At 48.1% G+C, this 10,434-nt stretch overlaps 1 protein-coding gene across 1 annotated transcript; it reads left to right on the top strand.

Moving 5' to 3' along the window:
* The first annotated feature begins 27 nt into the window (after positions 1 to 27).
* Positions 28 to 10,066, top strand: Prokr2 (prokineticin receptor 2). Its single transcript, XM_010607526.2, has 3 exons — positions 28 to 123; positions 1,717 to 2,313; positions 7,463 to 10,066. The coding sequence occupies exons 2-3, from the start codon at positions 1,856 to 1,858 to the stop codon at positions 8,157 to 8,159; spliced, it is 1,155 nt and encodes a 384-aa protein (XP_010605828.1). The 5' UTR covers positions 28 to 123; positions 1,717 to 1,855; the 3' UTR covers positions 8,160 to 10,066.
* The last annotated feature ends 368 nt before the right edge of the window (positions 10,067 to 10,434 follow it).

The raw sequence follows: 10,434 nt of genomic DNA on the forward strand, positions 1-10,434 counted from the left end.
CTCCTGCACCTCGGGGAGAGCCCGGGCTGTCTCGGGGCTGGCGGGCTGGTTCCCGGAGATCCTCACGGGGCGCCCCAACATCGTCAGGGACACTTCGCCAGGGCTGGGGACCGCGGGCGCATGGTGAGTGGCGGGGAGAATAGGACAGAAGGGGAGCAGAATAGAGGAACCGTCTCTGTGGAACCCTCTGGCACCCTAGTTTTCTTCCCGCAGGCTTTGCTCATCCAGCGTGAATCTCTGAGTTGGTTCCTCTCCTCGCTTCGGGTGATCCCTCCGCGTGGCTGGTCCAGAGGATCTGGATCCGGCGGGTCACAGGCGGGGACACGCTGGTCGGCGAATGGGCCGGGCATCCGGCTTTGCCCGACAGACTCGCTCCCTCTCGCAGGGCACGACCCACGCTTCTCTGTCCCCGGCCGATCAGTCTGTGGGGGTTTGGGGTCTGGAGTGAGAGTGAAAGGCGACCGGAGGGAGGACACACCGGGTGCAGACGCCACTGGGACTTGAACTTCACCTGTCTGGGTCTTTACGCTGTGCACGCAGCTGGTGGACGCGCTGTAGGTCGGAGTGTCCCCGACACCTGTGAGACTAGCGCCTTGTCAAGGTGGCTGCTCTTGTCCCACACTCACGTCCTTCACTCTCAGGGACTGACAAACCCTGCTGCCCTGTTTGGTCGCTTCTTGCTCCCAATACCCTGCGACCCCTGCACTTGGAGTCGTTTGCAGGTGTGCAGGGAGGGAGGGAAGACGGCCTTCGCGGGTGGTAGGACGCCCCCATTCAGTGGGCCTTGGGATCCTGGTTCTTCTTCCCCCCTCTCAGTGACACCGTGCACCCCGAGGTGGCCTGTCTCCTGAGGGCTCCCTGCAGACTTCATTTCCTCTCCCTTGGGCCTCTTGAGGCTCGGAAAAGATAACCTCTCAGGCAATGAAGGACAGCTGAGGCCTTGGGCCCTCGGGGGTCTTAATGACCTCCCGCCCCACCCCACTCGGGAGCTCTTTTCAGTTGAGCCAGGCTGTTTTCATTTAGAGCAGTCCTCTCCCAGAGGACACAAACCCTGATGACAAGCTGTGGTGTCTCCTAGTCAAGTTGGGCAGCTGAGTGCCTGTTGAAGAGGGGAGCAGCTGGTCTGAAGTAGCAGGGCGAGTTGGAGATAAAGGGCTCCTCCAAGGAACTGGAGAGCTGCAGAATTCCCTCCCCACCTCAGCCTGTCATTCCCTCACTGGCTTCCCACCCAGCCCCCGCTGTGCCTCAGCCCCTGTACTGGGCAGGGGAATTTGGTTTGCAGGATGTTTGGGCCTCGGAGAGCATAAACCACTGGCCTAGCATGACTCAGGCTGTCCATGTGAAATGGCTTGGGCTAGGACAGAGGAATCTGTGCCCTGCTTTGGAGGAAAGATCATTTCTCACCCCGTGGATGGGATAGCCCTGGGACCACCGCAGAAGCCTGGGACAGCCAGCCTTGGAAAACTTTTAGCGGACCCTTGGTGAGGGTCCAACCAGCCCTGGACCCTGAGAAGGGGTCAAAGGTGCACTTCTTTCCTGGGTGTCCTGGAGTTCAGTCCAACCGATGCCCAGTCCTTTCTGACAGCTGAGCAACTAGTGGAGGCCTTGAAGCTTCCAGGTCTCATGCCCCCACTCCCTGTCACCCAGGGATGTTTGTGGGGGGAGCTCTGGAGGAACACTGCCTGCATGCTCACCAGTGGTCGTGTCTCCTTTCAGGGTCCTGGACGGTGTCAACATTCCCCAGGGACGTGAGCAGGGCCCTAGGCTCGCTGACCCTGTGGGATCCCAGTCTACAGAAGCTGAAACCCACTCATCCCTGCCCCCAACCTCTGACACTCGCCACCTGCACGCCACCATGGTAGCTCAGAGCAGAAACACCAGTGTTACACCCAGCTTTAATCCATCCCAAGACCATGGCTCCTCGCTCTCCTTCAACTTGAGCTATGATGATTATGACCTCCCTCTGGGTGAGGATGAAGACATGACCAAGACCCGGACCTTCTTCGCAGCCAAGATAGTCATCGGGTTGGCACTAGCAGGCATCATGCTGGTCTGTGGCATTGGCAACTTTATCTTTATTGCTGCCCTTGCCCGCTACAAGAAGCTGCGAAACCTCACCAACCTGCTCATTGCTAACCTGGCCATCTCCGACTTCGTAGTGGCCATCGTGTGCTGCCCCTTTGAGATGGACTACTACGTGGTACGCCAGCTCTCCTGGAAGCATGGCCACGTGCTCTGTGCCTCTGTCAACTACCTGCGAACTGTCTCCCTGTACGTCTCCACCAATGCCCTGCTGGCCATCGCTGTTGACAGGTGAGGACGGTGAGCAGGGCTAAGTGGAAGGAGCCAGCTGAGCTGCCCCTTTTCTCACTTAGTCTCCGACAGGCTGGCTTGGCCGGACTTAAATGCTCAGTGATCTGTGAAAGGGTAGGGAGACTTTGATTCTGTGGCTGTGCTCTGTTCCCTCAAATATGAGTAAGGAGGAGGTGCCTGCATCCCCCAGTTTAGGCCTTGTCCTCAGAGGTAGGCATGCATGCAACCAGTGCATGGCACCAAATACGAGGAAAAACAGAGTACCCAGTCACTGCTTAGAAACCGCAGGAGCCTTAATTAACGAGGGCAGCTTCCAATCAAGACCACAGGTACCGTAAGTTTTTCCTCGATCCAGAGAGAGATATAAAACATTCCTACCTACTAGAAAACTTCCTTGTGCCCTTGAACCAGTCCGCCTCCCCCTAAGGAAACTATGGATCTGATTTCTATCATCATAGCTCCTCACATAATTCTTCCTGTTCTTTAACTTCATAGAAAAAGGAATCTTTTAGTATTTAGTCTTGTTTCTGGTGAGTTTGTTGCAGGTTTTTAAATAAGATACCAGGGTTTGCTTGCAAAAAAAGGGAAGGACATGCTTGCTTTTGCTTTTTGCATAATCTGTGTGCTTATTTGCATAGATTTGCATAAGATGTTCCAGAAGTCCTTGCTCTATTATAAATCTATAAGATAAAATTTATAATGGCAGCTGATGACAAATCTTACACGTTTCATTTATGCCAAGTTACAGCCTAGCATCAGATCACCAGTGACTGAGGGGGCAGTTGATGTCACATCCTTTTTGAGCTGTGTAAAACCTCCTTTTGATAAGGAGCTTAATCATCTTTTTTTTCCCCCTTTCATCTCCTTTCAATGCTTCCGTTTTTCCTGTGTTGTCAGTGTCATTTAGGTTTTTTTATCCTTTTTAATCAACCAGTTTATTATTTTCCATTTATGGTGACAAAATGCACACACAGGTACAAGGTGCATCTTCCTTTTCATAGCATAACAGCTGGAGGAAATGCAATTTTATTGGAGTTGCGAGGCTCTCTATCCCTGGTTTATGAATTCCACACTTACCAACCAGTTGAGCAACCCCCCAGAGAAAATAACACAAAGGATCATCTGATAAAATGACTTAATTCCTGCCGCCCCAAGTCTCCTGAATGGGACTGTCTTGGGAAGGGCCTGAGAAATCTGCATTTTTATCCAACCCTTTGACTCTGATGTTTGCTAAAGTGAGAGTGATCTCTGTTCTCTCTTGTTCAGTTGTAACCTTTGTCTTCATGACGTCAACTTTTTTGTGTGTTGTCTTGTTCACAACACTGGACTCTCTTAGGAGGGAATCATCCTGCTCCAACGCAGCAGACAACAGACAGGGTCCTCTTTCATCCCAGACCAACCCTGCCGCAGGTTGCCTCCCAGCTCCATGGGCAGTGCCACCAGTGAGCCCATGGAGGGCTGCCTTGCTCCCCACCCTACCCCACCAAGCTCGCCCCCATGTTCAGCCCTATACCAACTCCTGGCAGTCATTCCTCCAGCCCATCTCTTAGCAGGCCGTGTCTGGACCATGATAATGCTCTTCGGACCTGCCTTCCATTCCTCAGGGACTCCTTCCTGGTGCCAGTCATCCATACTCATCCATCGGAAGCATCAGAATATCACCACAGATGGGGCTTTCTGAAGATCCATTGCACTGCCTATAAAATCTCTAGACATTCCAGGGCCCATAGAACACATGCCAAATCCTGAGCCTAGCATTCTAGCCCTTTCTAACCTGATGGCAGCCTGCTTTCCAAACTCAGGCTGTATGTGGAGAATCAGGTCGTCTTCCAAAAGACAGTGTGTTTGGAAAACAATAACTGCATCTCTTCTCTTTCTGCCTCCACAGTGCTGGCACAGAACCTTACACCTGTGTCTTAGTTTGAGTTATTCCCGGACACTCTGAGACAAGGATCCATGCCCAGGTCATGCCACGATGGGCCTGAAGGGCCATGGGAAGTGAGGCAGGGGAGGGAAGGCAGTCAGCACCAGGTACATTATTAAGCAGGTTTCCACTGGGGGCAACTAGAGCTCCTTCCTGCTGAGGGAGGATTTCAGCCAACGTGAATCAGACCTGAGAATTCTCCCAGGAGAAGTATCTATGCACCATCTCTCGTGAGCCTCTGCCAAAGCCTGCTCCGGTAGCCAGGAAGATCCTGGAAGCAAGAGAAAGCCTTCAAAGAAATGCAGGTATGGGAGACGGCACAGGCAGGTGTATGGTGGAGCCAGGGCCACTGACAACATCTGCTGCAACTTGACAAATCCAGAGCGACTGGGCTGCCGTATGCCCAGACTGATTCTTCCACATAAAGACTAGCATTTGTGAAACGCAAACAGTAGTCAAGAGGTAGTAATTCAAAAATGCTAGGCATTTTTGGGGGGAGTGGTACTCAGCCTTCATACTGAACTACGTCCCAAGTCCTTTTCTCAATTTTTTTTACTTTGAGATAAGGATTTGAAATTACTAATGGACTTGAATTTGCAATTGTCCTGTCTCAGCCTCCTCGAGTGCTGGGATTACAGGTGTGTGCCATCACGCCTGGCATAAATGCTGGGTTTTATTGCAAGAAAACCTGTCTGAGAAGCTTATAATTCATAATAGAAAAGGGCTGGGGATTTAGTTCAGTGGTTCCAGTGCCTGTCTCGCAAGCCAAAAAGCCCAAGTTCAATCCCCGAAACAAACAAAATAATAATATCAGCCTCCTCGAGTGCTGGGATTACAGGTGTGTGCCATCACGCCTGGCATAAATGCTGGGTTTTATTGCAAGAAAACCTGTCTGAGAAGCTTATAATTCATAATAGAAAAGGGCTGGGGATTTAGTTCAGTGGTTCCAGTGCCTGTCTCGCAAGCCAAAAAGCCCAAGTTCAATCCCCGAAACAAACAAAATAATAATATAATAAGTTTATAACTATTGAGAAGAAGGGTCTCACAGTTGGGCCTTTGGGGTCAGACAAAGCTCAAAGTTGTAAAGGCAGCAGATAGAACTTCAGGCCGTAGAATACAGGAGCTTAATAAATAGCACTGCTTTACCTCCACCAGATTCTAAACCAATTCTAAACCAGGTAAATGATAAGATGAGAGGCAAATTCTCATTTTTAAAAATCTTTATTAAATATATTGGTACATTTTAGGAATACAATACAGGTAACATTCATCATTGGGATCTTGTACAAGACTTACCTTGGTCCTTATTTTTCCCCATTCCCCAGCCCTCCCTTCAGACCCTCCACCCTTCCTTATTTACAAAGACATTCTTTCCATGTTTTTCTTTTCACATATTATTTCTTTTCCCTTTTCCCATACCCCTCCCACTTCCTCTAATCTTTTAGACTTTACTTCCTATTACACTATATCAATTATACATTTTGATCCTTATTTACACTTTTACTTTTTCGTGCCAGAGAAACTATTCTAATTTACACATGTGACTTATTAATTTCACTTAAGAGTATGTCCTCAATGTGCATCCACTTCTCTATAAATATCTCTAGTTTTTCATTCTTCATGACTGAGTAGTACTCCATTTTGTTTTAAAAAACCATCTTCTTTATCCAGTTTCCAGTTGAGGGAATTGGACCGTTTCCAGCTATTACAAAGTGTGGCAGTATAAACGGGGGGAGCATATATCGCTGTGGTGTGATTCTTTAACCTGATGATGCTGATTTTGGGAAATGGGCTTTGTGGGGAGCATGGGGACCACTGCATGCTTGAGCCCAGAGAGAGATAGCCCCACATCCCCTGGGAGAAGCACAGGGTTCCCACATACCCCATTTACCCTTGGTTAATACCCAGTATCTCTACTACATAGAGATGTCAGGACAACCCAGTGCCGTTTCTGAATCCTGCAGCCAGAGAGCAGCCAGGCTCAAGCTGCAGAGAGTGGAAGGAAATTGTTGGCCTCAAGAAACTCACCCAGATAGATGGCAGCAGGGACCTTGCAGATGTCTCTCTTGCCAATGAATGAGTCATGGGAAGTGATAGCTTCCAGCATGTATTATGTATGTGGACTCTCTTGGAACCTGACAGAACCCTTGATAGATTGTCGATAAGCTTATTACCCCCATTGCACAGATGCAGAAACTAAGCCCCAGGAGCATAAATGATTTATCTAAGTGTGCAGCTTAGATCCGGGCTTTCTAAATAACTCCTAGATCAGTGTTCTTTTCTTTGTGATTTATTTAACGACAACTCCGAATTTTGGAACATCCTGCAAAATACAGAAAGTGTTGTTAGTGCCAAATGTGGTGGCACAGACCTGTACTCCCAGTACTCAGGAGGCTGAGGCAGGAGGATCGCTGTGAGTTCGAGACCAGCCTGGGGGTACGCCCGGCTCTGAAGTAAAGAGTTTTGAGAGTATCATGTTCATGAGAAAAAGGCCATTAATAATAATAGGTCCCATGTGTTTACTAAACACCTACTGCACACCAAGAATTTTATATTCTCTGGCCTGGGATTTAGCTCATTGGTGCCACCACCTGCCTCACAAGTACAAGGTCCCGAATTAGATCCCTGGTACAAAAAAAAAAAAAAAGAGTTTTACATTCTCATAGTTAATGAATATTCACAGCCACCGTGCAAGTTAGGCAGCATTTAATCCCAGGCTACACTGGACAAAACAAATCTCAGAGAGATTGGGTAATTTGCCCAGACCCCTAAGCCAGTCCAGAGAAAGCCAGAATATACTTAGCCGTTTTGGCCGAAACCCTGTGTTTGTTTCTACTAAATAACTCCACTATCCCACGGGCCAGCTGATGTAGCAAATATGCAATGAAGCTGGTTAAATCTGAGTAAGGGGCCCTTGGGGGTTCATAGTGCCATTCTGTCTGCTTGTGTGTGTGTGTGTGTGTGTGTGTGTGTGTGTTCAGTAACGAGTTGTGTATGGTGCTGCACATGTTTAATCTCAGCACACTGGAGGCTGGGACATGTTTATCTCAAGTTCGAGCCTAGCCTGAGGAACTTAGTGTCTAACAAAAAGGGCTGGGGATGTAGGTCAGTGCAGAGGCCAAGTTCAATCCCTACTGCAAAAAAAAAAGAAAAAGAAAAACATCCCAATGTTAATAATGTTTCCGAGTACACATCTTTATGATCGTTGGCTGCCCTCCCCACCAGATATCTGGCCATTGTCCACCCCTTGAGACCACGGATGAATTACCAAACGGCCTCCTTCCTCATCGCCGTGGTCTGGATGGTCTCCGTTCTTATCGCCATCCCATCGGCCTACTTCACGACAGAAACCGTCCTCTTTATAGTCAAGAACCAGGAGAAGATTTTCTGCGGCCAGATCTGGCCAGTGGACCAGCAGCTCTACTACAAGTCCTACTTTCTCTTCATCTTTGGCCTGGAGTTCGTGGGCCCCGTGGTCACCATGACGCTGTGCTACGCCAGGATCTCCCAGGAGCTCTGGTTCAAGGAGGTCCCCGGCTTCCAGACCGAGCAGATCCGTAAGCGGCTGCGCTGCCGCCGGAAGACGGTGCTGGTCCTCATGGGCATCCTCACCGCCTACGTGCTGTGCTGGGCGCCCTTCTACGGCTTCACCATTGTGCGCGACTTCTTCCCTTCCGTGTTCGTCAAGGAGAAGCATTACCTCACCGCCTTCTACGTGGTCGAGTGCATCGCCATGAGCAACAGCATGATCAACACCGTGTGCTTCGTGATGGTCAAGAACAACACCATGAAGTACTTCAAGAAGATGATGCTTTTCCACTGGCGTCCCTCCCGCCATGGGAGCAAGTCCAGCACCGACCTTGACCTCAAAACCAGTGCGGTGCCGGCCACCGAAGAGGTGGACTGTATCCGGCTGAAGTGAGCTGCTGGTGTTCTGGAATTGAAAATCCGGCTTCAGTACTCAGAGCATTGCACACCATCAACCAAGTCATAGGCTGCGTGGGAAGGGACAGCTGCCCTCCATCTTCCTGCCCTCCAGGAGCTGGAAGCTTCTCAGTCATAACACATGACGAGTCCAGACCCCAACCACCACAGCCAGCATTCACTGATACCTACTGCACACCCCCTGCGTGCATGGGCACAGCGACTCAACTAGACTCAAGTGGCAACAGGTAGCATGGACCACACACCTGCATTGAGCGGACCACACCAATGAGACTGCACAAGGACAACGGGGACTGATGCTTACTAATGCAGTACTGTGTGCAAAAGCACTGAACACCGAAGCAAAGTGGCAGAAGCTATTGCAGTCATCAAGCCACGAGTGTGGATCTATAAATGACTGGACAGAGGCCCCACATGGTTATCTGGACTCCTACCCTGTTCCTTCATTCTGTAACTTATCAGGTCAGGGCTGCAGGATAAGGCACTGAAACACAATAGAAATGCAGGAACAAGTTCATCAGTATGGAGTCCACTACCCCATAAGAAGAGTTAATGCCAACACAATGGCTTTCCCCACCCAGCTCCACCTTCTCCTGAGATATTCTCTAGTCCATACTCTAAATAGTAGTTTTTCTTGCAAACAGGCCACCCTAATGTGATTCTCTACCATAGTGTAATTTCACAGGAAAGAAGCAAAAAATCACCACCACCACCGATACTCGGAATCTTGTCATTCTGTTGGGTGATCTTGAGAACACATCCAATTACTGAATCTTCAATGCTAGTGATTTCAGGAGCTCTGAGGTCCAGAGGAACAGTCAGGAGAAAGGGATGAAGGCTGCCACTGGTGATGAACATAACTGACGTGGTCACTTTGCTAGGACCTGGACCATTTCTTAGAACACCCCTGTTTTATAAGAGGAGCCTTTCTTGGCATCCCAAGTCCTGAGTTCAAGTCCTGACTCTAGGGCTCATATGACCTAGATGTTTCTTTTCTATATCTCAATATGGTTTTAATGAAATGGGGACAGTGAAGATATCTTCTGTGCCTGATGCTTACAGTACCATCAGGAGAGCCTTTTAAGGTCATAGTCTATAAATATAATTTTCAACTGTACATGTGGCAAGGATGAATAGGTGTTGTTGAACAGCTTGGAGGGAATTTGTTTAGAAACCCATTTCCTGTGGTTTATATGAAGAACCACTTCCATTTTTTCATCCTTGTTCTTCAGACCAGAGACCCCTGAACTCCTCACAGTGACCCACCGCGTGCTTGGGCACAATGACCCAACTAGACCCATGTTGCATCTACACTGGGGGGAGAAATGGCTTCTCTGTCCCGGGATATCATCAAGATAGTGGAGACCCGGACTCTCAGCTTCTCTGGGTCTTAGAGAAATGTTGACAGTCCACCCTGTATGCTGTCATCGTCCCACCCCAGGGCTGCGTAAGTGTCACTTCTAAGTCCATTTGTGTTATTACACATCTGTGCTGGTTGTGATACCCTCATTCCTTCCTGATTCATCTTGAAGCAGAGACTACAAATGATACCTGATTTGAGCTTGGCCCGTCCACATTTGGTCAACTCCTAACTGTCTGTAAAGAAGGAATTATTTAGTTGTCTTGCTTATTTTTAAAAATTATTTGTTGGTTTGTTTCTCCACCCATGAAGTTTCAACCAATTTTTTCTATCATCAGCCAGCAGATTCCTCTTCAGCTTTGGCATTGAACCTTCAGAATATGCAAACTAACTCTAATATCAGCCTACAAAACATATAAATTCTGATTTTACAAAATCTCATGATGATGTATTCTAAAGTGAAGCAAAAAATCATTTTAGTCGTCTACATTTTCAAATATATAGTAATTGTGTTTTTATTTATTACCCTATCAGAAATCATTTTTTCCTTTTCATCCTAAAATATGCCATCCCTTTCATTTAAATTTAACTGAAAAAACTTGTAAATATCAGTGTTTTGTGATTTTTCCAGTGAATTAAAAGTGTTGTGCTGTTATCAAATGGGATAATTAACATATAGACTCTTAATCACAGTGTTCACATATTTCCCTGCTATTCTTTTATATAGTGTTAGTATATTTAGATATAAGTGAAGTCATAGCCGTCTGAACAGCTCAGACCTGAACAGAGAAAGAATTTATCCAAGGTGTTTTTAGAACAGCAGTAGCTCAGACCAAAAGCCAATGTCCTCTCTCGTGCATCCCACCCAGGTGAGTATTCTTGTCTGAGAGCA

Source organism: Fukomys damarensis, unplaced genomic scaffold (genome assembly GCF_012274545.1).
Source record: "Fukomys damarensis isolate Sample0158 unplaced genomic scaffold, DMR_v1.0_HiC HiC_scaffold_7, whole genome shotgun sequence".
In the NCBI taxonomy this organism is placed as follows: Eukaryota; Metazoa; Chordata; class Mammalia; order Rodentia; family Bathyergidae; genus Fukomys; species Fukomys damarensis.

Excerpts from the sequence above, each read along its gene's own strand:
- Prokr2 (XM_010607526.2), top strand. The coding sequence starts at position 1,856 with ATGGTAGCTCAGAGCAGAAACACCAGTGTTACACCCAGCTTTAATCCA. Across the intron at positions 2,314-7,462 it reads CTGGCCATCGCTGTTGACAG|ATATCTGGCCATTGTCCACC; the intron begins GTGAGGACGGTG and ends CCTCCCCACCAG.